This window comes from Myotis daubentonii, chromosome 10, assembly GCF_963259705.1.
Source record: "Myotis daubentonii chromosome 10, mMyoDau2.1, whole genome shotgun sequence".
Taxonomy (NCBI): domain Eukaryota; kingdom Metazoa; phylum Chordata; class Mammalia; order Chiroptera; family Vespertilionidae; genus Myotis; species Myotis daubentonii.
The window spans coordinates 67577053-67604298 of NC_081849.1; the positions used below are offsets into that span (position 1 = coordinate 67577053).

The 27246-nt window shown below is 44.4% G+C and overlaps 1 protein-coding gene across 5 annotated transcripts in view; it reads right to left on the minus strand.

Annotated features, from left to right (window-relative positions):
• Window positions 1–8617: 8617 nt before the first annotated feature.
• PDE1C (phosphodiesterase 1C) overlaps window positions 8618–27246 on the minus strand; it is a 298902-nt gene continuing 280273 nt past the window's right edge. For 3 of the 5 annotated variants that reach the window (XM_059712696.1, XM_059712698.1, XM_059712699.1), the window contains one exon: window positions 8618–11725. In XM_059712696.1, the coding sequence (XP_059568679.1) occupies window positions 11556–11725 (170 nt within the window). In that variant the 3' untranslated portion in view covers window positions 8618–11555. Of the gene's footprint in view, window positions 11726–20044; window positions 20397–27246 lie in introns of those variants that run through there. The other 2 variants (XM_059712701.1, XM_059712697.1) reach the window with 1 other exon arrangement.

A 27246-nucleotide genomic window follows, 5' to 3' on the forward strand; every position in this document is an offset into this window, starting at 1 on the left:
GGGCCCCCCCCCCTGCATTGTGCTTATATAAACTGCTGAGTCATTCTGATGCAGGCATTCTAGGAAGGGGGGAGGGGAGAGAGAAGGGCGGGACCCAAGGGTCCAAGACCCACTGTGAATTGAGACCAACTGTGGGTTCTTGGCTTCCCAAGAAAAGAATTCAAAGAGGAGCCAGCCGAGAGGTTCAAGTGAGAGTGAGTTTCTTAGCAAGGCAGTGAGAGAGGGGGCTACTCCACAGGCAGAGCAGACCCCCTTTTTTGTGGGCCTTGCTTCCTTTCTTGAGGTTTGTTAACACATTGCATACCGCATAGAAATCTCTAAGACATACGCCAGGGACCGCACGTTTTTGGGCAAACTGCGCATTATTTAAATCATCATAACTACAGATCATAATGCACTTTAAGTGTTGTTTTTCAATAATTATAACATTTTTATTTACAAAAACAATTAAACAATTAAGTTCCTAGTACTTTTTTAACGTATGGTACTGCGTAAAACATTTTCCTCTATGAAGAGGGACCACACAAAATTTACGTAAGTATCTAGATTCGCTCCTTTTTCCATGGGCGGCACAAACTCTGCAGGCTCTCGTAGGAAATTTTTCCTTTCCACTCGCTGGAATACACGTAGGTTCATGCTGCATCATATCACCTGACAACCTTTTGGGTGGATCTTTACGAGGTGCTCTCCTTGCACCCCCAGGGGAAGGGCTGGACAGATTTGTCTCTGGTTCCAGAGAGCCTTCATTATTGTCATCCGTTATCCAGTCTCAACCCTACTCAACTACATGCACCTAAACTCTACCACAAGGCATGTGGGCTACGTGTTCGGACCATAGGTTCAAGCTTACAACCACAGCCATTGGCTATGATTGTGCTAGGAGGGCCCTGCCCTCCAGCTGGGACTTGCACGTGGCAGTGAGAGGGCCCTGTCCTTTCATTAGTCCGAGGCTTGAACCTGGCCAAAACACTGTCCACAGTGGACAAGACAGTGAGTTGACATCTAAGCCCATAACGAGAAAACTAGTGAGCGGTACGCAATATGTTAAATTGGGGTTAGGGCATTCAGTGAGGAGGAGGCATGTTCTGAATCGTCCCTAGAAATGGGTGGAGAGGACTTGGAGGAGCTCCGTCGACCATTCTGCATCCTTACATGGGCTTTCGGTTTCCCTGGCGGCTCAAGGTGTGCCATGTAACTTGCTGACGTATTATAATGAGCATCTAAAGAGGTTAGGGGTTACCGGGAGGTGGAATTACTCACCATGTTGGATTGAGCTGATCTCGGCCAGTTTGAAGCCACAAATCTGTGTGTGTGTGGGGGGGGGGGGGGGAGGGGGTATCTTCCTTCCCCACAGTTCTGTAGCTTTTACTAACTGCAGCTGCTTCGCCACGTACCCTGCCTGAATACCTCTCTGTAACCGCATTCAAAGCCACCCCATGGATGGGACCAGACCCGCCTATGTCCTGTACATGGCATACACGCACCTGTGACCTGCCTTCTTGTAATTTTCTAGTTCATCCCCCCTAATCAATCTCCTGGCATTTTCATACCTAGCCCTTAGGGCTTCTGACCCTGCAGGCTATCTGAGGTCGCCTCTCTCTGTTGCTGTTCCCCACAGCAGCTGTACCACTTTGCATTCCCACTGCAGTGCACAAGGCGTGAGTGGGGTTTATTTTCCAAGAGCAGCTTGAATGAATGACAAGGATGCTTCCTCCCCTAAAACTGTGAGGTCCCCAAGCTGGGACACCCTGCTTTGTTCCTCATGGATCCCCTGCACACCTGGGCCATGCCTGGAGAGGAGAAAGGCTCAACACACACTTGCTGACTTCATAGAAGGTCCCCAGCAAGCCCACCACCCTTTGGTGTGCAGGCGGAGGCTCCAACCGCTGAGCCAAATTGGCCAGGACTCGTGTGATATTTTTTATCACAAAGTTGATGCAGTCTCTTCCCGGGCTTAAACACTCGGGTGCCTTCCCACTGCTTTCAGAACAGTCTCGGTGACTAAGCATAGCTGGGGTGCCCTCCCTGAGCTGTGCCCGCCTGGCTCTCGCCTTCCTTCCTTGCCCCTCCCACCCAAGCTCCATGAGCTCCAGCTGCTGGAAATACCAACAGCCCCAACGTTCCAAGCCTTTGCATGCCCTGTTCCCTCTGCTGGTCTGGTTCCACAGAGCCAAGATTGAGAGTGGGGTGGGGCAGGGACCCCACAGCAAGGGGCAACACTGGGGGGTATGGTCCTGGGCAGGCTGAGCTGGTGGGGATGTCACGGCCTGGGCAGAGACCTGCAACGCTCCAAGAGGACCAGCAACGCTGCTCACTGAGGAGAGGGAGGTGAGACCAGGTGATCACAGGGCTCAGGCCTGCTCTGTGTACTGCTGAGGACCTTTGTCCCAGAGAGCAGCTTTTCTTCTTAGACACCGCTGCCACCTGCTGGAGACGTTGGTACATTGCAGTTGCCAGGAATACTTGTCATGATTGGAAAGATGCATAGTCGCATTTGTGTGATCCTGTTAGACAACGTTCCTTTGTAAAGTGATTTTCCTCAAAGATAAAAACTTAATAGAGTTAAGATGATGCGTACACACAAAAATCTGTGTGGTGTGTGTAAGAGAACCAGGGTAACATTATGTTCTAACTACAAACTATTTGTCCATTTTAACCACTCCTCTAACTCTAGCCAGAGCTTCAGGAAAAAATCAGTGAACACTGCCACATTAACCTAGCTTGGTCCTTTTCATATAGAACAAAAAGGTTCTTTTTGGAGCCTGGAATTAAAATTTTGGCTTTTCAGTACAGTAAAATCTCGATATCACAGACTAATTCGGGTAAAAGGGTGTCCATTAAAGCTGAAAGTCTGTTAGATAATAAAGTAGGTTTTCTGAATGTGTATGTTAAAAATTAACAAATTAGTGTACCTGTTTTTACTTATGTAGCCTCATTTGTATAATTAAAATTAAGTATATATGAACAGTTTAATTTCACAGAAAAGTTTTCTGTATGTATTACAGTAACTTTAAATTTATACTGAATGGGTCTAAATTCATGCATTCGCCAGTCACCGTGAGTAAGCAAATGCACAAGGTTGGGGCATGGCTTAGCACACGTGGGAGCCTCACGAGTTAACTGCAGAAGGTCACAGTAGAAGACAACAGGTCCAATTACCACAAGATGTTGTGTGATCATGTGTGAATCATTTGCCGAACATTGCTTACAAGCTGTGACTCTTGGATTTAAATACATAGACTACAGTAGTAGATAAGTAATAATTATTTATGTCGGCAAAATTACTACGGTGTTTTTCCCCAGCATGTGGCCTATTCGCTAAAATTTGTTAAAAATAACAGTGAATTAAAAACAAAAAATAACCTGTTATTTTAATTATAACCAAATATTGGTTTAAGCATTTTAAATTAACAGGGTATTAATTTTTACATTCTGTCCATTACATCCGAAGTCCGTTAAAATGAGGTCCGAAAAACCGAGGGTTTACTGCATGTCAAACTGACCTCCCTAAAATAATAATCTGAATTCACTCTATCACATGTGAACTATCCTTCCTACTCTAAATACATCGGGATGTAGTATGATACGTCTAAAGCCTAAATCCTAATCAATTTCTTCTGCAATAATCACTGTGAATGACTCTGGCCTTGGTCGTTATTAATCAGGAGAGAAATGAACAGGTTGAAGCTTTGCTTGCCTCAAAGGGTGGTTATGTAGATCAAATGAGATCATGAAAAGCCTGGAAAACATAGTAGGTGCTCAATGCAAATGTGTTTGCTTTCTCACTGGGCTGGAGTTTCTCTTCCCAGCCCCATATGAACCTCACCGCCTCCCACCCCATCACCCTAGGACTGTGGTTGGCAGACCGCGGCTCGCAAGCCACATGCGGCTCTTTGGCCCTTTGAGTGTGGCAACGAAGTTTCAATCGCACTGTACGTGCATGCCCGCAATTGGTTTTTTGTGGAAGAACCACCCTCAAGGGGCCACAGTTTGCCGACCACTGCCCTAGGAGGTGCCCTAGGGCTTGGGGTTTATCAGTCCACACCGCCTGCCACTCAGCCACCAGGCCAGGAAGGGGAACTGTGTGCCTGGAGGAGGAAAAGCAGGAACAAATGCAATCTCATTGAAACAGGTGTTGCTGAAAAACAAACAGCTAGGAGACAGATGTCCTAAGGGGCTGTCCTAAGGGGCTAATTGCCACAGCACCAAGCACTTCCAGAAAGGCCAGGGACCGGGAGGGCAGCAAACCCACTGGCTCCTTGGGAGGCGGTGAGGTGAGCCGGCACAGAAGCCAGCATTGGGACCAGGCCGATGGGTTCCAATAGGAGCTCGCCGGCCGCCAGGTGTGTGGCTTCCTGCAGGGCGCTGACCCGCTCAGCCTCGCCTTCCCTGTATAGAACAGGAGTGACAGTTCCTGCTCACCAAGGAGAGATGTGCTGAAAAGGAATGTGTGTCCCCCAGACGTTCTTACAGGAAATGCTCAACGTGTGTTGAGACCGTGCCCTGCTGGTCTCACTGTCCCACCCCCAGATATATGTGAACACCTCATCCCACACCCCATAGATTCCCCACCCCCCAAACTCAGTGGCAAACTTTTGCTCCGGCTGCACATTTGCCTGGTGAGATCCCTGAGGATTCTTGAAGAGTTCCCGTTCACTGAGACACCGCGGCCTGGCGCCAGTGACCACTCACGGATACACGCAAGCACGCAGGTGAGCGTGCGTACACACACACAAGCACACTCACACACACATACACACAGGTGTGTGCACAAGCAAGCACAAACTCGCTTTCCCAGAGAACATTTTACAGTGATCCCCCCAGAAATGAACGGGCTAAAGCCTCACAGAGGCATCAGCCAGCGCAGGAAAACGTTATGGAGGGTAGAGGGCAGAAGAGCCTTCCCAGGGCCCTGGCAGGTTTGGCTCAGTGGATGGAGCGTCGATCTGCAAACTGAAGGGTCCCGGGTTCGATTCCAGTGGGGGGCACATGCCCAGGTTGCGGGCTCGATCCCCAGTGGGGTGTGCAGGAGGCAGCCGGTTGGTGATTCTCTCTCATTATTGATGTCTCTATCTCCCTCTCCTTTCCTCTCTGAAATAAAAAATAAAAATAAAAAACATACATATATAAAAATGCCTTCCCAGGGGCGTCAGAAGTCAGCGCCATGGGAGAGACAATCCTCTCACTTTGAGAAGCACTGTGGTCTCCATGGGAATATAAACAACCATTTCTCAAGCACTGATCACCTCTAGGAGGGGCCATAGACTTTACCTGCATTTTATAATGTAATCGTTCTGGCTACTACTGTGGGCCCTGAATTGCTAAGGAAGTGGCTGCTAGAAGGATTCCATCTCATATCCAAGGCCATACAGCTGGGCAGCCATGGCACTGTGAAGTGGGCCGATGTGGGTGGTCATGCTGGGAAGCCCAGGGCACTGGTAGGAGTCCTCCTGAGGGGCACCCAGGAGCAAGGCACAGTATGGGCCTGAGCCCTCTGACCACCCTGTCACACCTCCCTCTCCTCAGTGAGTAGCGTTGCTGGTCCTCTTGGACTGTGACCTTGACTTAGAGTGTTTGCAGGTCTCTGCCCAGGCCGTGACATCCCCAACAGCCCAGCCCCCCCAGGACCATACCCCTGGTGTTGCCCCTCACTGTGGGGGTCCCTGTCCCACCCCACTCTCAATCTTGGCTCTGTGGAACCAGACCAATCAGAGGGAACGGGGCATGCAAAGGCTTGGAACGTTGGGGCTGTTGGTATTTCCAACAGCTGGAGCTCATGGAGCTTGGGTGAGAGGGTCAAGAAACAAAGGCCAGAGCCAGGCAGGCACAGCTCAGGGAGGGCACCCCAGCTATGCTTAGTCACCCAGACTATGTTCTGAAAGCAGTGGGAAGCCACCCAACTGTTAAGCCCAGGAAGAGACTGTATCATCTTTGTGATAAAACATATCACTCAAATAGTTTCAGTGGCCATGGTTTCCAGCACTTCCAGAAAGGCCGCTGGGGGCCAGGAGGGCAGCAAACCCAAATGCATCCATCATTAGTAAATCCCAAGAGTCGAACTAGGGATGTGTGGTTCAGTGATATAACCAGGAGCACAGGGCCGTTCTCTCATTCAGGGTTTCATGTTCATGCTCAACATGACCTTGTGGACCCGAAATGGCTGCTGAACATCCAGGCTGAGTCAGTGTTCCAGGCAGGAAGAGCGGAGATGCAGCTTTACACCTCATTAGCCCAAACTGTGTTGCCTGGCTGCAGTTGAATGCTAACTTGCCCAATCTCTCTGGACAAGACAGGAAAAGGGGCAAGGGCTTAGACATGGAGGCTGTGCCTGTGTGTTAGCATAGTAGGGATAACAAACAGAAATTTAAGATGGTGTAATTAAATGGTAATGAGTATAATTAAATGGTGCTATAAATAAATTATTTCCTTATATAACATGTCACAGATATTGTCTTTTATTTAGTTTACTAGAGGCCCATTGCAGGAAGATTCCTGCAAGAATAAGACTTCCTGCTGTACGAGCGAAGCAGAGAAGGGAGCGAAGCCCCCTGAGGTCGGCTTCGCTCCCTTCTCCGCTGCCTCGCTACCTTCTGCAGAGCTTGGCTTCCTTCTACGCTGTCTTCAGTCTTTGCTCCATGCCTGCATATGCAAATTAACCACCATCTTTGGTGGGTTAATTTGCATACTCATCCTGATTGGCTGGTGGGTGTAGCGGAGTGACACCAATTTGCATGTTTCTCTTTTATTAGTGTAGATTATATATCTGTATTGCTTCTAAGAGACACCAGGGGGCAATGCAGCCTAAGAAATGAGTGTGTCTATATGGGTTGGCTCTGAAACTTGATTCCATCAAATTAAACCAATATAATTAAGGATGTGCCTTCCCCAAGTCCTTGTGCCACCCATTCAGCATGGTTTCCACCTCATTTCCAGAAATGGGCCACATGTGATGTCCTTTTATCAACACACATTTCATGTGACTTATTAACATTCAATGTTTATTTTCAGATGGAGACTGTTGACTGAAGACTCAATTGTGTTGTCTAATGCACCATCACTCAAAGCATTTCCAGCCTATTTTAGGAAATAATGAGACCACACCCAGGTATGTTTCCAAAATTCTGGGTCATTCGGAACTTCCACGAGTAGATGTTTGTGGGACAGAATGACGTAAGTAAAAGACCCACTTTTAAGGGTGAGGCTTAGAGCTGTATTTCTTTTTTCTCTAGGAATTTTGAGTCTTAAGATGAAACAGAGTCAGATATGAGCAGCAAAGTCTTTATTTTTTTTTTAGAAAAGTATAATGACACTTCAATCTTTAAACATATATTCCTTTTTCAGAATCAACTGAAATTTTGACACATGAAGAGATGTTGAATCAGCAGAGAATTAGAATGAAGGCCAACTGAGGGATGATACATTTGAGGAACTTGGGAAGAACAAAGGAATCGAATGTGGGGAATGAAATGGGGTGAATAAGAACAGAATGAAGGCCCAGCTGGTGTGGCTCAGTGGTTGAGCATCAACCTGTGAACCAAGAGGTCACGGTTTGATTCCAATTGGTGCACATGCCCAGGCTGAGGACCCAATCCCCATTGGGGGGCATGCAGAAGGCAGCCAATTCATGATTCTCTCTCATCATTGATGTTTCGATCTCTCTCTCCCTCTCCCTTCCTCTCTGACATCAATAATAAATGTCTATATTTTTTTTAAAAAAGAAAAGAATGAAGGGAAGCCATCGTAGGAAGTAAGAAGCAGGGAGCTCAGGGATTCAGAGGATGTGGAACACCGAGCAAGAGTAACCAAAACAGATAACTGATGGAGGCCCAAGAACTTCAAGGGCAGGGACACTGGTGAAGGGAGCACTGAGGTGGGGACACCGGGTTTCCCACTGAATGTAGGAATGCATATTAAAGATTAAAGTGCGGTGTGAAACAGAAATTAATGCCTGTGGGGACAGCCTGGTGGGTAATAAATCATTAAATTATTAACTTCTTTTTCACTGAATTTGAAGAATATTAACAACTTACCTGATGTCACACAGCTAGCAAGGGGCATGGGTCTCAAACTCAAAAGCCTAACTTCTTTTACTACACTCCAAGAAATAATAGCTGATATTTGTTGAGTCCTTAGTATGTGCTTAGCCCATAGTGCTATGCTAACTCAGGTACTATTATTATCCCCATTTTACAGCTGAGGAAGCTAAAATTCAGAGAGATTACAAAACCTGGTAAAGCTCATATTGCAAACGAAAGACAAGAGTCCATATTTAATTATAGGTTTTTCTAACCCCAGAGTCCAAGTTCTTAACCACTAGCTATACAGCTTAACCTGGAATGATAAACTTAGTTAATAACAAAGGTGTTTTACCTTTGGACTAGCTGCTATTATAGGTTACTCGTATTAACAAATTAATGTATTGAGTTTGTGGTGTAGATAACTTTTTTTAAAAGCTATTGCCTACACAATCAGGAAGCAAATTGAAAAGGGTAAGTTATACTATTCCTCATGACAAGATATTCAGAACTGAATAGTGCCAAGCACAAGGGAAATCTAACTCTTTCCCAATGAATCCCAGAATTCTGGAGAAGAAAAGAATGACTCACATATAAGTAAGTCCTTTAAAAGCATCTTTTTATTTGCTATAAGAATATATAATTTGGCATTTCTATACAACGCATCATGCAATTAACATGGTAGACATTTTACAAGCAATGCAGAATCTCAATATCTGGGCATCTGCTCAATGAAAACATTAGCAAAGGTTGAAATAACATCTTGGGACCAAAGAATACAGAGGGAGCTAACTTTCTCCACCAGGATCATGGCTTCCAACGTCAAGAAACAGTCAAGAGAGCACAGTCACCTTGACCTCTCTACCTGACCCTGGAGGTATTGGGATAAATGGGGAACATCAGCAGGGGTTGATCTTGTTGATGTAAGAACTCATAAAAATATCCTGCAGGTTTGGGTGTTCTTATGTTGACATTTACTTCTAAAAAATTTTATAAGAGTTTATTAGCATTTATTTGAGCCAAACAGAGCATATGCCTGGAAGCAAGACCTCAACAGACTGAGAAAAACACTTCCCAGAAAGACTGTGTGCAGCCTGTTTGTGCCTTTGGAATGAAGGGGGAGGTAAGGAAGATCACACAGATGTGGGAGAAAAAAAGGCAAGGACTGGATGACAGGATAGTTAATAAGATCATGTGCATCCTTGAGGGTGGTTATGCTTCTGAGGGGTCCAGAAAAGAGGCATTTCAAAGGCCTTAACCTAGATGCACAGAAACAATGGACAGGGCTTGCTTACAGCAAAGGGAAACTTTTTACTAAAGAAATGACATGTCTGTGGCATGACTATCCACCATGGCATGACCTGCCCAGTAGGAATGTATGACCAGATCACCCTGTGAGGTTACTTTGGGCTACATTTATTACACTGCCCCTTTTTTTGTCCATAATCCATTGGATAGCAAGGAAGCCACTACCGCAGGGGCAGGTTCACTGTGTGGCCAAAGGGCTGTGTGCAGCAAGCACGAAGGCACCTGTCTACAAACAGGTAGAAGTGGCCTGTTGAGTTAACCTAAGTTAGGTGGAATAGGGACCACCAGCCTGCAGAAGGGTCCTCTTGCTCAGGCACCACACTGGGAGCTAAGAATTACAATTGCGTCCCTAACAAAGCATTTCCTTTTTGTCTAGTAATTAAATTTCCCTGAAATACTATCACAAAGCATATTTTAAATAAATCGCTTAGTAGCATGATGGGCACTAAATTCTTTAACTGGTTCAACTGCATACGCCATTTTATTGGAAATGAACTTCGGAGAATGGAAGGCGAGGACCTGAAACCCTTCACAATCAGAGCCCAGAGGTGTGGCATCAAGCACAGCTCCTTCTTTGGGGGGCGGGGGTGGGAGTGGGGTCCTGGAGAGATTTTCCTGGGTACGGAATCCTCATTGTTGTGCCCCTGTCCCTGGCCGGGCTTAGCTATGGCATCAGAACTTCCCTTATCTTTCATCCTCATCACCAAAGGCACAGTGGACATTACAAATCCCGCTTTCTACATAAGCAACCTGAGGCTTGATTATGCCATTAGATTGAGGACCTGCAACTAGCACAGACAGGACAGGACTGGAGATCAGAGCTGCCTGACAGTGAGCCTGAAGTTCCCCCTCATCAGACTGTTTCTGAAGGGATCGAAAGCTGTTTCTGGCCTTGAACCTTTCCTTACATTTCTGTGAATTTAATGCCAAAGTAAAAACTCTAGGAGAGCCCTGGTCAGTGTGGTTCAGTGATTAGAGTGACAGCCTGCACACCAAAGGGTCTCAGGTTTAATTCCCGGTCAAGGGCACGTACCACGGTCGTTGGGGCCAATGTGGGAGTCAACCGATCCATGTGTCTCTCTCACATCAATGTCTCTCTCTCCCCTCCCCCCTCCCTTCTACTCTCTCTAAAAATCAATGGAAAAAAGATCTTCCCGTAAGGATTAACAACAACAACAAAACTCTAGGAGAGACCCAGTTGGGCTAAAAACGCCGCCACAATGAGATGGGAGGTGCAGATTTCCATTCCACCAACATCTGTGAGAGCATTTGATTTCCCGAAGGACTCATCAATGTGGTCTGTTAGGAAGATGATGTGAAATTTCATCATCTTCAAACTTAAAGGTATTTTCAACCTTACAGAGAAATGTGAAATTAAGAAATTCCAATTACCTTCAGCATTTAATACCCTCCTGCCCCAGGATCACAGGACCAAATGGACATATCCTGGAGTAGGTTTCAAACCTAGACTCTCTGAGGCCTGAGCACCTCATTGCTCCCTAGCATTGTCTGCTGTGAGTGAAGGTCAGGGTCATCTTCCTTTCTCCTGCAAACGCTCACAGCCTTACACGAGTCTATTAGGCCTGAGGCACGCAATGAGAACCAAGCAATGGTCTTTACTTTGAACCTGGATCTGCTCAGTAAGCCCACGTTCAGAAATATCTATGAACACTCAATTCCTAAGTCTTCTTTTTCCACTAAGACTGCTTCCATTCAGAAGCACAACTTTTGTTTTGAGTGCCTCTACTTGGAAAGGGACATGTTTATTTGACTTTTAAACACTGCATTTAAAATCGAGGAAGATGGCTTTAAAAGTGCAGTTCTGAAATACAATGATTACTAACCAATAATCTTAGTGGAGCAAGTCAACTTCCAGGGACAAAGATAGTATCAAGGGGAGGAATTTCATCTTTTGTGAACAGGTTGCATCGTGTTAATTTTAGTCCAATTTAGACTTTGAAAGATTTAGAGCAATAAAAGCCACATGAGTCAACCGGCTTACTGGTTTGCTGGTGGGTCTGCATTGACCCCCAAATCCAGCAACTGATTAGTTTATAGCAGAACACTAAAGGGAAAATCACATACAGCTTCTCTTTGCCCTGGTGGCTCAACCATGATGGCACCGGCCCTTCCCCCTCCCCCACCCCCAGCCCTTTGGAGGTATACCTGGTGGCTGGTGAGTGCTGAGAGGCAGAGACTGGGCCCTCGTCCACCCCCTCTCTTTCTCTTGACCTATTTCCGGTTCCAGTTATGGGAGATGTTCTGAATCTTTTTCAATTTGATCCTCTGATCCAGCATCTTGTACCTTGCAGGGTGCTCCTCCATTTTCTTGGGGACCGACGGTGCGTAGGAGCTGGATGCATAAGCGGGGCGTTTAAAGTGGCGCAGCGGAGGCTTGATCACTGGCGGCCATGCAAAGGAAGACAGACAGCCGTTAGCGCAGCAAGGCCCCGACAATCTCCTCACCCCAAGACCTGTTTGTTGTCTTCAAAACCAGGAAACAAACAGAGTGAAAGTCTCCCAGGAGTCTTAGGGAGACAGATGAATCAGACAGATGAATAAACATATTATCACCTTGGCCACTCACCTTAAGTAAAGACAAATTCCAAGAGAGAAACAGTGATGAGCCCAGAATGAATGTAAAGTTCTTTTCTAATGAAGAATAGGGGGAAGGAAGAGGAGGGTGCAGTGGGGTCACTGTGGGGAAGAGCAAGGCAAACAGAAGTGAGCCGAGCCATGTCATCAACCAGCATTCAGCATTGTCTGTAAGCTTTCGGGGTTGCGATGTGGCAGGCAATCGTGAACTGTTAATACAGAGTACATCCTTGAGAAAATTTTGCAAATGTATCTATAAAGCTCTCATATCCAAACGAACAAAAGATCTGCACAGACCCCTCACCAAAGACAATATACACATAGCAAAAAAGCAAAGGAAAAGATGCTCAACAATTTTTGTCACTAGGGATTTGCAAATTAAAACAATGATGATAGCCTTAGCCGGTTTGGCTCAGTGGATAGAGCATCAGCCTGCAGACTGAAGGGTCCCAGGTTCGATTCCAGTGAAGGGCACATGCCTAGGTTGTGGGCTCAATCCCCAGGGGGGCGCATGCAGGAGGAAGCCGATCAATGATTCTCTCTCATCATTGATGATTCTATCTCTCTCTCCCTCACCCTTTCTCTCTGAAATCAATAAAAGTATATTTAAAAAAAACAATGGTGATATATACACTACACACCGACTAGGATGGATAAATAAAAATTGTAAATCTGATGATACTCATTGCTGGTGAGGACGCCCTCTCTGGCTGGTGGGAACGCAGAATGGTGCAGCCACTTTGGGAGACGGTGTGATAGTTTCTTACGAAGCTGGACATAGTTGTACCCTGTGATCCAGCAGTTGTGCTCCTAGATCGTTACCCTACGGACTTGAAAACTTATGTCCACATAAAAACCCGTCCATGAATTTTATAGAAGTTCACTCACAATTGCCAAAGCCTGAAAGCCACCAAGAAGTCACTCAATAGTTAAATGAAGAAACAAATTGCCGAACATTCATACCAGAGAGTGTCATTTGGTGGTTAAAAGCAAAGAGCAGCCAAGCCGTGTGAAGACTTAGGTAAGTCTTCTGTGTGTACCGCTAAGTGAAAGCTGCCAGTCTGAGGAGGCCACACACTGAATGATTCCACTTAGAGGACACACCTGAAAGGGAAAACAATAGAAATGATCAACAGATCAGGGAGGGATGGCCAGTGGGTCGAAGGGTTGAGGGGGATTCAAGCAGGCGGAGCACAAGGATTTGTAGGGCAGCGAAACTATTCCGAATGGTACTGTGGAGGTGGATACACCAAAATCCAGAACACATTGCAGCACAAGGTGTGAACCTTAATGGATGCAAATTTTAAAAATAATTTCGGAGGTTAGGAATCACAGAGTGAAATGCAGGATATAACAAAACAATTTAACGGCATTACGAATGTAGGAAACGGCCTTAGTAAATAGCGTGTGGCAAAAAGACACTCACCTAAAGAACTGGATGTTAGTGCATTCTGTTAGACCAGTGGTCGGCAAACTCATTAGTCAACAGAGCCAAATATCAACAGTACAATGATTGAAATTTCTTTTGAGAGCCAAATTTTTTAAACTTAAACTATATAGATAGGTACATTGTTATTAACTTAATTAGGGTACTCCTAAGGCTTAGGAAGACCCACACTCAAGGGGCCAAAGAGCCGCATGTGGCTCACGAGCCCCAGTTTGCCGACCATGGTTTAGACTAAAGACCAGCAAGGCTGCAAACATGTACTGTATATGGGTAGATAGTATTGTTGGGAGGACTAGTTCACAATTCCAGTACTACCCTATGTGTCTACTGGAACTGAACAACCACATACATGAATAAATGCTGGTGAGAGCCAGGGTTCTCACTGCTGGAGAGGAGTACACAAGTGGAAGGGTCAGAATGGTCCAAGTGGCTGTATGAATTCAAGTTTCACTTAATGTAGATATAGATGGACACATAAACACACATTTTCTTGGTCTATTAGCTGGAAAGTTCTGGAAGCGATGAAGTAGCTACAAGTCTAGAAGTCTCGGTAGCAACAAGCACTCCTAGTCCCCAGACGTTGGCTTCTAATACTATTCTCCAATGAAAGGATCCAGGATTCCTTGTAGAAATGGCTGTTTCTGGGACTAGAGAACAAGATGAACCTGGAGCACCTTGTAGTGGCAGAAAAGTAATAAAGTGCAAAAACAAAATAAAACAATGAAAGACAGGACAAAGGGCTCCCCGCCCCGCCACAAATGAAAGAGCCCCCAAATGGCCAAAGTTAGAATGATTTAAGCATCAAAATAAACACAGTAGTATGGAAGTATAACCCAAAATAAACATCCATGGCTTTATACGGAGATAACTACATACTGGAACAAGTAAATAATTTTGGGAGAGTAGACACACTTTTAAGGCAAAAGAATTCCAAATAATTCATGTTGAAGAAACTCCCTCAAGGAGAAGGAGCCTTTAGTGTGGGCTGGAGATAGTGTCATCCTTCCACAGCGTACAGGTTGGGAAGGGGACCAAGAGTAACCTTACAGTGAAGAAATCTAACAAACACCTCCTCTGCCAGGAGATTGAGGTCGACGTCAACAGTGATAAGTGGTGTTGGTAGTATACACCCTTATTTTACATGATGAAAATGCAAATTATGTGATGAAGATAGCACTTTACTTCTGTGGTCTTCCTCCCAAAGATACATAACCCCATTCTAATGATGAAAAAGCATCAGATGAGTCGCAATTGAGGGACATTCTACAAAATACCTGGCAGGTATTCCCCAAACCTGTCAAAGTCACCCAAAACAAGGGAAGGCTGAGATACTGTCACAGCCAAGAGGCGCCTAAGAAAACGCGTGATTAAATGTCAGGTGTTATTCTGGGTGGGACCCTGGAACCGAAGAAAGAGACTAGGTAACAACCAAGGAAATCTGAATAAAGTGTGGACTGTCGATAATAAGAAAAGCACACCGTCTAACCTGCAGATCTGTGCGCAGAAGAAGGTAATTGATACTCCTCCCTCTGCTCCCCTCTGCTATATCCCCACCCTCTGCCCCACCTCTTCCCCTTCCTGCTCCTGCTGGAGACAATGTGAAGGTGAATCAAGGTAAAACCTGGTTAAGTGACTATAATGAGGTGAAAGGTGTGGAGGAGCAGAGATGCTGAATCATTGCCTGGAACGCGAGTTCTCTCTGCGGCTACTCTGCTCCCAAGGAAGGGCCAGCAGGAGTGTGATGGACAGGTCACTTGCAGGAGTAGGACTGGGGGGATGGCTCCATTAAACAAGAGAGAAACCAGCTGTGCCAACCTCATCCAATAACAGGAAAATGCATGGCGTTTATGATCAAGGAGATCAGAAGCAACTTCAATGTACAATCACAGGGAATTAAATATCCTACTGTGGCATTATGGAAATATGATATAGATGTCTATTAATAAAAATGGAGGTGCATGCAAATAAAAAAGCAGTATAGATGATCTAACCTTATTACTATAAAAACATATACATATATGCACAGGAAACTCTGTAAGAACATACATTTAAACCATAGCAGTGATTATCTATGAGCAGTATAAACATGGCTACTTTATTTCTTGTTGGTTATGGACACTTTCTAATTTTTCTATTATGATCAGGCTTGAGTGACACAACTTTTTACAAAGAAACATACTACTAAAATGTCTTCTACTAAATCATAGATTAGACCCTCTCTACAAAATCATACATAATAGAAAGACAGTAGAACTATGTTTACTCAGGGTCTTAGTCGGAAACATCACAGAGAGCTCCTAGCTGCATATACATGTGACAGCCTATAGCAGTGATGGCGAACCTTTTGAGCTCGGCGTGTCAGCATTTTGAAAAACCCTAACTTAACTCTGGTGCCGTGTCACATATAGAAATTTTTTGATATTTGCAACCATAGTAAAACAAAGACTTATATTTTTGATATTTATTTTATATATTTAAATGCCATTTAACAAAGAAAAATCAACCAAAAAAATGAGTTCGCGCGTCACCTCTGACACACGTGTCATAGGTTCGCCATCACTGGCCTATAGAGTAATATTCATTCAGAGGCCTCTTGGAGCACCTACCGTGTCCTGCTGATGTCACCATGAACAAAACAGACAGAAATCCCTGCCCTCGAGGGGCTTCCATTCTAGGAACCCTCTCTGAAACCTGTGGCTTGCTTACAGAAGAAAAAGTGCTCAAGATGATTAGTGATTCCATTGCTACAAGCTCCAGAATACTCACACCAACTTTGCCTTTTGAGCTAGGCTGACACGGGAAGACTTTCAGCAAATGGTGCTGTAGTGGCATCATAATGTACACGCAGCACAACAGAGATGTTTAAGATCTCAGAGTTTCTTAGGGTAAACAAAGGATGGCAGCACAAAACAGTCTAGGAGCAAACATAAAAACAGTCTCCTTACCCTGGAGAATGGGGTAGAGACAGGAAAGGGCCTTAGCATCAAAGCTGGTGGTGCCAACATCGGGCCGGCTGATTCAGTGCTCAAATCACGGTCCCTCCCCACATTCATTTCGTTTTTGCTGCTCAGCATGAACCCAGGAAAGTATTATTGAATTTCCACTTCTCAGCATGAAGAAACATTTACCGTCTGCTGGAATTCTGATCGTCAGAACAAAAACTCTCCTTGCCACTGGAGTCACGGCAAATAGAGTTGAACCTTCTGACAGAGATTGGCCCCCCCACGGGCATGGTAGAAATACTTCTATGCCTGCCTTAAGCCTCACTCAAAATGTGGAGAAAAGGGAAATTCAGAGAGTGCTGTTTTGTATGCACTGATGGCCTTTCCCCTCTATAGGGGACCCGTGATTTGATCACAGGGCAAAAGAGCAGAGCCAGAGATGAGGGCGCCATCTAGAGTTTAACGGGGACTTCTCTTTCTGGGGTGCTGGGGTGGCCTCCTGAGGACTCCTTCATTCCTGAGATATTCCTGGAAGGGGGTCTGACCCTTCAGTGATTGGGCACTTCCCACAGCTGAACCAAAGCAGACCTGTTGCAATCCCCTCCCCCCTTGAGAAGAAGAAAACTGGGAACAGAACCCCTCCCCCACCATGCCTATTCATCAGCAAGGTGGACCATTCCCTCTTCAGGGCACATTCACAAAGTCTGCTCTCGTCCCTTGGAGCAATGTACTTGAGGAAAGGATCTCATTAGCTAGTGAACGCTTGACAAAGTCATGTGTCTGCATAGAACCTGCACTTGGCAAAGTCATCATCAATACTACTTTCAAACATGCTTAGGAAAAGACAAGTTCAAGACAAAAACTGACTCTTCATCATCTTTATTTTGCAATTACACACGATGTTTATTTTTCACAAAAAGTGGTGTTCTTTTAGGAGTTTTAATCCTCCTGTGTTCAAATCTCATTGTTGTCATAAACACCACAACTCCTCCCAAAGGCATCTATGACCTTCTCCACTTACTCTGCCACCCACCAGCCTACCTTCTAGTTTATCTCTGTGTCTCTCTCTCTGAGATCATTTTGCTTTTGGTAGCTATTTGTGTGTGGGGCGGAGTTGGGGGGGGGGAGAGAGGGACTATTACATAGAAGTATTCTTCTTTAGAAAATAGATATGGATTTATACTATATAATAAAAACCTAATATGCTAAGTGTCTGACCGTCCAACTAGTCGCTATGACGTGCACTGACCACCAGGGGGCAGATGTTCCAACTGGTGGGTTAGCTTGCTGCTGGGGCCCGGCCGATTGGGACTGGGTGAGACGGGCTAGAGACACACCCTAGAGCCCTCCCGTGGTTCCTCTCCAGCCCCAGTGAAGCACTGGTGGGGTCCCTCAGCCTGGCCTGAACTCTCTCCTAATCCAGGACCCCTTGGGGGATATCAGAGAGCCAGTTTCAGCTCAATCCCCACAGGCCAGTCTGAGGGACCCCACTGGTGCATGAATATGTGCACCAGGCCTCTAGTTCATATATAAAATTGATGGCTGTTAGTTGAATTCGGGTGTTAAAATATGACTGAAGTTTTATAAAACTCCTTGTTTAAGCTGCTGTTTCTCAAAGTACCTTCAATAAAGTTGTGAATGGAATAGATGTTGCTGTGGGAGGGATTGGGTCTTAAGTCCAATTTAATGGGTGAAGGTTAAATGAGCCTGTTCATGGTAGGACTTCAAGACCTGAATGATGGATACACGTATTATGAATCCCTAAGAATAGCCAATAGCATGCAGATTCCTCAGTTTAATCAGGCGAAGGAACCCCCTTTATCAGGAGCAAAAACGCTTTCAGAAAGACTGGGCTAATTCGCTCTCATATCACATCCATCTCATTCATGCAGCGGACCCTGTTGTTTTGCACTGAGTGATTGCAGACCCCAGAGAACAATGACGGGTCCTCGTGTAACCTAGTCCAGCCGGATCCCTGGGGTGGAACCACAAGCTGCATCAGCATCCCCCTCTTTCCATCTCCTGTAACCGCAGTGTGGCCATTGGCACCCGCACTGTGACTGTGCTCCAAAGGCAGCGGCATGGCTTGAGCTCAGCTTCTGGACAATTTCTAATATTGGCACCATTTTATAAAAAGAAGTGTGGGACACATGTTTTCTTCCATTTCAAAGATGAAGCCATGATATGACCTTTGCAAAATCCATTTCCAACTATAGACAGTTTCTATCTGCATTTGCGAGCGTGCGCGCGTGCGCACACACACACAAACACACACACACACACACACACACACACACACACACACACACACTAAACTAACAAGATAGAATAATTATTTAATGCCTTTCAAGTGTTGTTTTAACCAAAGAACAAAATCCCTGCCATTCATTTCATCCCTCAAATCAGTGTTTACTCGAGGGATGGGTCTGAAATCTGATTAAAAGCCCTTAGAAAAATCACCCATGAGTTTTGAATTGAAAGGGATTGGAATGTTATTAACATCAGTTCCACTGAGGATGGGACAATACAAGACCTGTGATGTTCCGTTCAGGACCTGCCATGGTAAAAAAATAATAATAATACAGTATCTGACACACACTGTGTACTGAGCACATGCTAGACATTTAACTTGAGCTGGTCTATCGTCCTCACTACAACCCTAATAGGCAAGCACTAGTATCGCTCCCTTTTGGGGTGAGGAAACTGAGGCCTAAAGAGCTTCAGTAACTTGCCCAGGTTCACACAGCTAGTGCGCAAGAATCTAGATTCTGATTTCTCATCCAAGCAGTCTGACTTCAGAGCCTTCCTCCCATATTTAAAATAACCACTACCTGCACGAACCGGTTTGGCTCAGTGGATAGAGCATCGTCGGCCTGCAGACTGAGGGGTCCCAGGTTCGATTCCGGCCAAGGGTATGTGCCTTGGTTGCAGGCACATCCCCAGTGGGGGGTGTGCAGGAGGCAGCTGATCGATGTTTCTCTCTCATCCATGTTTCTGACTCTCTATCCCTCTCCCTTCCTCTCTGTAAAAAATCAATAAAAAATATTTTTTAAGAAACAAACAAACAAAAATAACCACTACCTATTAAATGTTCTCACCCTTATTAGTTAATGACAAATGAGTTCATTTAATAAAATTATTATTTTAACTAATAATAAAAGAATAAGAAAGTCCTCCCTCCAGGAGATGATCCTCCTCAGCTAAGTTCTTTGTTTTCATTGTGTTCACCCTGGCAAGCACCAAGGACATGGACCTGCTGTTTTCAAGAGGCAGGGATATTTGGAGATTATACAAGCGAAGTCTTTTGCTTGATTTTTCTCATCAACGTGTGCATTTTTCCACGTATGCATAGGAAGGTGGGAAGTGTAAGGCGAAATTAGTAGTGTTATGTCCCTCCTTCACATCAACAATGACCTACTCCAGAAAGAGTCCATAAAGATAAATTTCTTCAGTGTTCTAGAGCTCTGAGGGCTAAATGACAGATGTGTTTTGATCTAGTCCATGATAAGAATGACAGCTGTCATCCCTCAAAATGAACTCAAGATAAAAGACAATTGCAAATACAGTACTCATTGGAATCTTCACGTAAACGAAGTGTGCTTGAACTTGGTACATGGGTAACTGATCTAATCCCCAGGCAGAGTACAAATGCAAAAGATAGGAGGGTAGAGTGCGGGCGATTTGACATTGTGTCAATGTCAATGAGACTCAGAACAAGGAGTGCTAACTTTGGCAAGCTATTTATTTGATTATGCCTCCATTTCCCAATTTGTGGAATGGAGATTATAGTACCTTCCTGAAGAGTTGCTGTCATGATTAAATGAGGTAACAGATAATACATGTTAAGAACCTAGCATTGTCCCTCATATTTGATAGATGTGCAATACATATCAAAGTATTTATTATAAAAAATCCGTATTAGGGAGATCAGAAGTTAAAATTTTTGAAGTTCATCGCTCAATAACTTACAATGTACATAATATTTTGTTTTGGAAAAAAAACGTAAGCTTCCTAAAACGTCTTCAGACCTCAGAGCTGGTCAGTTCTCTTCGGAGGAATCCTCTTGTTGGACGTGTTATCCGTAGTCCCCTAGAACAGGACACACAACAATGTCATTGCAAGCCAGCTGGCATCTACACACACAAACTCTGTCTACATCAGGCGGTGGAGGTTAGAAGCAGAGCCGCGTCTACTGCCAATACTACCGTGCCCGCCAGCAGCTGCACACACAGAGGAGCAATGAATGAGCTATCTGCATTGGTGAATGACTACTGTACTGTACCTTTCCATCTAAGGATCCCTCCAGCAAAGTGGTGTGACCGAGGCACCCTGGGGCATCTGCTCAGAAGGAAGTCACTGACTACTCTTCCTCAGTGGCAGTCATGACTGTAAGAGGTGGTGAAGCTCCGGGTCACTCCTCCAGCGAGAGCCAAAGTATCCTCAGCTCTCCATCACTTACGGCCCCCCCATGGAGCTCGATGAGGCTCACAAACCCCATAAGGCAGAGGTGAAGTTGGCTCTAGAAAAGAATTGGCTGTGCGTGCTATTGCTTTACCCTGTCAGAGTCACTTTGCTAAAGATGTGTGCAAGGATTCAAGGTGAGGTCCCCAGGCTAGCGTTCTGGTGCTGGAGCTGCAGGACCCCTCGGGTAGTTTCAGAAACCACACGAGCTGTTCTTTCATGACGTGGTCTCTGGTGGCTTCCGGGTTGGGGCACGTTATTTGCAGAACTTTCTTGCTATCTGAATTTTCAACACCCATATCGCTCAATAGGTTAGAAAGGGAAAACAATGCATTTCTCTGAAATATATGTAAAATCATGTCTACATGGATAAAGACAAACAAAGCTGTTTTGGAAGACAGTAGTAGGTTTTTCACTTAAATCTACTGTATAATAGCCTGCTAAACAGATGTTAAAATAGACGTTTTCCCAAGAACTAGCTTTATATTTTGCACATATCTTTTGCCATACATCAGCAAACTTTCTGTGTGAGTGTGTCTTCTAAGTGTCTCTTAAAAGCAGGATAGAGCTGGATTTTGGATTTTTTTAAATCTAATCACATAATCTCTGTGTTTTAATACCAGAGTTTAAGCCAGCCGTGGGCAAACTACGGCCCACGGGCCAGATCCAGCCCGTTTGAAATGAATAAAACTAAAAAAAAAAAAAGACCGTACCCTTTTATGTAATGATGTTTACTTTGAATTTATATTAGTTCACACAAACACTCCATCCATGCTTTTGTTCTGGCCCTCCCGTCCAGTTTAAGAACCCATTGTGGCCCTCCAGTCAAAAAGTTTGCCCACCCCTGGAAGCCATTTGCAATTATTGTTATTACTGATATTTTTAGAACAGGTTCTACTGATCTAATTTTGTTTTTATTTGAATTTGACTTTTCTAATTTTAGTCATTATTCTTTATTCCTTGCTTCTTTTTCTTCTTTTCTGCCTTCTATTGATACATTTTCTATATTCCCTTTGTTGGTGATCTCTTGCTGATTTAGATGCTGTAGGTTATATTTAAATTATTTTACTGATGATTCTTTGTGTTAAAAATTTACAAAATTACAAAGTTCTTCCCAAAGACAAAATAGATCTTAGCACTCCTTAACTCCTATGGAATAACCCTCCTTCCACCAATAACTTGTTGCCTATTTTAACACAAAATTGGACATTATTTTTATAGTGACTAGTTACTCAAATTTACCAGCATGTTTTATTTACTTGTGTGTGCACCATTAATCCTTGTATCTCACACCTGGCTTTGGAGTTCACTTTTCTCCTTGTGGAAGCATGTCCCTCAGCATATGGAAGATTTACCTTCACTGTTTTCCCACATTTACTGTTATCAAGGCAAATATTGCTTGCAGCTTCCCTGAACATAACCAGTTTCTCATAGTATTTAAGATTTTTCTCATTTTTGTTGTAATTTTAGGCACTCTCACACTGTCCTTAGGAAAGCTTTTGGTTTTATTTAGGTATTAGGTGCATCAATTTGTGCATGGGTGGGGTCCAGCCGGGCTGGCCGGGGGGAGGGGACACCGGAGGTTGGCCGGCTGGCCCGCTCCCTGGTCAAACTCCTGGTCAAACTCCCAGTCGAGGGGACAATTTGTATATTAGCCTTTTATTTTATGGGATGGCAATTGAGGTGCATTTTCCATCTAAGAATTTAAGTCTTTTGAGCAATCATTTACCTATCTTCCATGCTCTCTTATTGAGATATAAACTCACATACCATAAAATTCCCCCATTAAAGTGTATAGTTCAGTGGTTTTTGTATACTCACAAGGTTGGACAACCACTAGCAATATCTAATTCCATAAAATTTTTATCACCACTCAAAGAATCATACCCATGAGAATTCACTTCCTATTCTTCTCTCTCCCTAGCCCCTAGCAACCCCTAATCTACATTCTGTCTTTATGGATTAGCCTGTTCTGGATATTTCACATAAAGGAAATCATATAATATGTGGCCTTTTGTGTCTGGCTTCTTTCACTTAGCAAAATGTCTTTAAGGTTTATCTATGTTATAGAATATACCAGTACAAAAGTCCTTTAGTATGACTGAACAATAATCTATTGTATGGGTATATCACATTTTGTTTATATACTCATCAGTTGATGGACATTTAGTTTGTCTCTACTTTGTAGCTATCACAAGTAATGCTGCTATGAATATTTATGAACAAGCTTTTGTGTGAACATACGTTTTCAATCCTCTTGAGAATATACCTAGGAGTGGAATGCTGAGTCATATGTTTCCTCTTTGTGACTTTTTGAGAAACTACCAAACTGTTTTCCAAAGTGGCTACAGCATTTTTCATCACCAACACTTGCTCCAGGGGTATCACTTGCTCCAGGTCATTGGCAACAACTTGTTTTATTCTTGACATTCTAGTACATGTGGAGTGATATCTTATTGTGGTTTTGATTTTCATTTTTCTAATGACCAATGATGTTGACAGTCTTTCCACATTCCTTTTGTATATCTTCTTGTGAGTAATGTTTATTCAAATCCTCTGCCCACTTTTTAATTGGGTTACTTGTCTTTTTATTGCTGAGTTGTAAGAATTCTTTCCACATTCTGGACACTAGATCTTTCTCAGATATACTAGAGGTGGGGTCCAACCAGCCCACCCCATGGGGGCCGATCAGGCCTGGGCCACAGTAAGGATGCAGAGGGACTGCGGCAGTTGGCCAGCTGGCCCTGCCCCCGATCAGGGTGGATGGGGTGATCAGGGGCTGGGCCGGCCGGGGGGAGGGGCCACGGGAGGTTGGGGCAGGGCGGTTGGCTGCTGCAGTGCATGTCATAGCAACCGGTCATTCCGGTTATTCCAGTCACTTGGCTTTTAAATATATAGATGATTTGCAAATATTTTCTTCCATTCGGTGGATTTTCTTTCTACTTTCTTGATAGTGTCCTTTGAAGCACAACTGTTTTTAATTTTAACAAAGTTGTATTATCTATTTTTTTGTTTTGGTTGCTTGGGCATTAAGTGTTCTATCTTAGAAATCATTGCCTAATCCAAGGTCATGAAGACGTATCCCTGTGTCTTCTTCTAAGTTTTATAGTCCATGCTCTTTCATTTGTGATATGATTCTCTCTCTATGTCATGTGTGGTATAGAGTCCTAAGGACTATCTTCCAACATGAATTTTCTTTTCACCTTGAGTTTTCCTTTCTCTTTTTAAAATTTGAATGGTAATATGTTTGTCTTTCATTTAAGATTTTAGAATTATTTGTTTTACATATCTTTGTAGTTTTGTTTCTGCATAATTTTACTTTATTGTTTTTTAAGGATTATTAGTCCACCATTGAACTTCTGAGTATCTTAAACAAGATATTTTTAACTATTTGACAGCCAGCACAAGCAGCTTGAGGTACAGGCACCTGAGTCAGAGGGAGGTAACGTGTGGTATTCCTGAGGTAGAAAGAAGTAGTGAGCTGCCATCATAACACATGAGGTGGAGGGTGTCTGACAGACAAACCATGAGAACTACCCACTCCAACTCTACAGGCTTTGGAGTGGTCACAACTCGGAACCTAAGACACCCAACTTGGGCCAGTTTAGACTGCCCAACCAAGGCAAGGCCGCGGTGGCTGAGACTCTGGCTCAGAAGCCTTGGAGACCCAGCAGGCCAATAACAGGCCTCCAGCACAGCAGACAGGAGCCAGGTCAGCTCTGCATCCTTGTAGATGTCCAGGATGATGTCAGAGATCCCACCTCACCCTGGAATGCCATGGCCTTCCACAGAAGAGCAAACACCATCCCTACACACTGGAGTGGCCTGGTTCAGAGCTGTTCTCCTCCCAATGACTATGGTCCTAAGGGCACAGGCAGGAGAGGATGAAAGAGGCCTCCAGAGACCACAGACCAAGGTTGGCTCAATATTAAGAAGCAAGTTAGTATAACTGATGCAAATTCAAACTCAAAAATGAGCCTTGTCCTGAGGATGGCTGCTTTTTGTACAGTCATAAATTAATATAGACAGTGCCCGCTCACACACCCATCCATCCAGCCTTATCAACACTAATGAGAATCCAACATGTGCTTGCTACCTTGACAGGCACTGAGGCAAAAAAAGAATAAGATCATCCTCACCCTGGAAAAAGCCACCTATGACTGGGTAAAAGCGCTTCTTAGCAAATCATTATAAGTATTAATGCTACCAAGATGATTTGGATGGACTGCAAAAAGAAATTAGCCAGGGAGGAAGGGTAAGCAGTGTTTCAGGTTGGGTAACAGAGGCAAGAAAGTTCAAGGCCTACTTGGTGGACACCGAGTCCAGTTGTTGGATGGGGTAAGGAAGCTACAGAAGTTGAGGTTGAAAAAGCAGATAGACAGATTATATTTCATCTAAGCTAAGATGCCACTCATTATAAACTATTATTTCATGTATGACCAAGAAAACATGCTAATTAAATTATAACACACTATTGATTGCAAAACATTCCTATCTCAGCAACCCAAATGCTAGGCACTGCCCCTCTCAGAATGGATCAAATATGGTAATTCCCCAAAGAAGAACTGTAAAAGACAAATTAACATTGGAAAATAATCTACTTATATAAAAACCATGGGTGGTGTTCATCATGACCACAACCGCTGCGACCAAGCGGAAGGAAGTCAGCCCTGCAGGGGTTGTCTTGGCAACGGCTGCGCCTTCCCCCGAGCTGTTTCCCCGGAGCTGTTTCCGGTGAGGGTGGGATTTGAGGCAGGAACCCGCCCTCAGAGCGTGGACTCACTGAATCCTGGGCCATTTTGCCAAGGGCTGTGCCCTCCCCAGCTGTTTCCCATGTGGCCTGAGGGAAGAACCTACCCTCAGAGCACTAGGAGCGCCCAGCAGCAGTCAGTCCTGGGTTGCTGAGGTGGAGGCCTCGGTGTGGTAGAACTCTGGGTCTGGCCCAACAGGGGGCATGGCCGACCTTCAAACCAGACCCTGACAGTAGAAAGGAGGGAGCCCCATTCTTCACAGAATCTGCTGTTGGATAGCTTGCTGTCAGTGGCCTGCCAGCCAGGAACCCCATTCTCCTGCACCCCGGACCCTGACAGGAGGGAGGAGGGAGCCCCTTTCCCCATGGAATTGACAGGTGGCCAGTTTGCTGTCAGGGGCCTGCCAGCTAGCAATCCTATTCACCTGCACCCTGACCCCTGACAGCAGGGAGGAGAGAATATGTTTAAAGACCAACTATTGGAACATAGTACCTCTGAAGCCAAAAGAAGCCATTGTTGGCGACAGAATAGAGAGTTAGAAACATCGATGAGAGAGAAACATCGATCAGCTGCCTCCTGCACACTCCCCACTGGGGATGTGCCCACAACCAAGGTACATGCCCTTGACCAGAATCAAACCCGGGACCCTCGAGTCCACAGGCCGATGCTCTATCCACTGAGCCAAACTGGTTAGGGCAATTAATTCCCTTTGAATGTGCACAAATACGAACCACATATGGATATAATTTATCCTCATCAAATTGGTAAAATATTAATGTTAGCATGAGCAAGAGCACAGTAAAATGGCAAACTCATCACTAAGAGTATAAAATAATGCTACCTTTAGGGAAATCACTTTGACTATCATGTATTAAGAACCTAAATATGTACCTATTCTTTGAGCCAATAATTCTACATATAGGAATCTGTCCTCAATTCATGGAAAGATTTATACACAAGAATGTGAGGTTATTCATAATAACAAAAATACAAGTTACATTAATGGCAAATTATCAGTGATTATACTGTTGACCTTTGAACAACACTGGGGTTAGGGGCACTGACTTCCCACACAGTCAAGCCTCTGCATATAACTATGGTATAAATTAATCATATGAACTGTTAGTCAAGCACTAAAATACTCTTAAAACATTTAATAACACAGGGGGGAATCTCATGATGAAATGGCAAATTTTAAAAGAGATGAGACAAATTTCATGTGGAGTATAATTCCACCCTAGGGGGGGGAAATCTAATAAAGAAGGAACAGTCATTTTGGTTACCTCTGAGTGGTAGCATTGGCAACAATTCCCTTCTTATAATTTTTATTATTTTTTTTAGTTTTTCTACTATGTTTATGCTTGCCTTTTATAACTCTTCCCCCAAACAAATTGTTTTGTAAGATCTACTTGTCAAAATTAAATCGTGGTAGAGAATGTAAGCCTGTGTACACATGGAGACAGAATGGCCAATAGGTGCCTCTCGTATTAAATAGTGATTCTACAGATTCATCACGAATGCTTAAAATTTCCTGCTAAATGTTAGATGGGATTCAGCACGGTTTGTGCATGAGTTCCATGTTCCCAATGGTTAGCTGTGAGCACCCACTGTGAGTCAGGACTATACTAAACTTACAAGCAAGAAGCCCATAAGTGTAGTGAGCTTGCAGTTTGAACATGGGAGCGCTGGAATTTGAACCCAAGTCTCTCTCACCAAAGGCTCATACT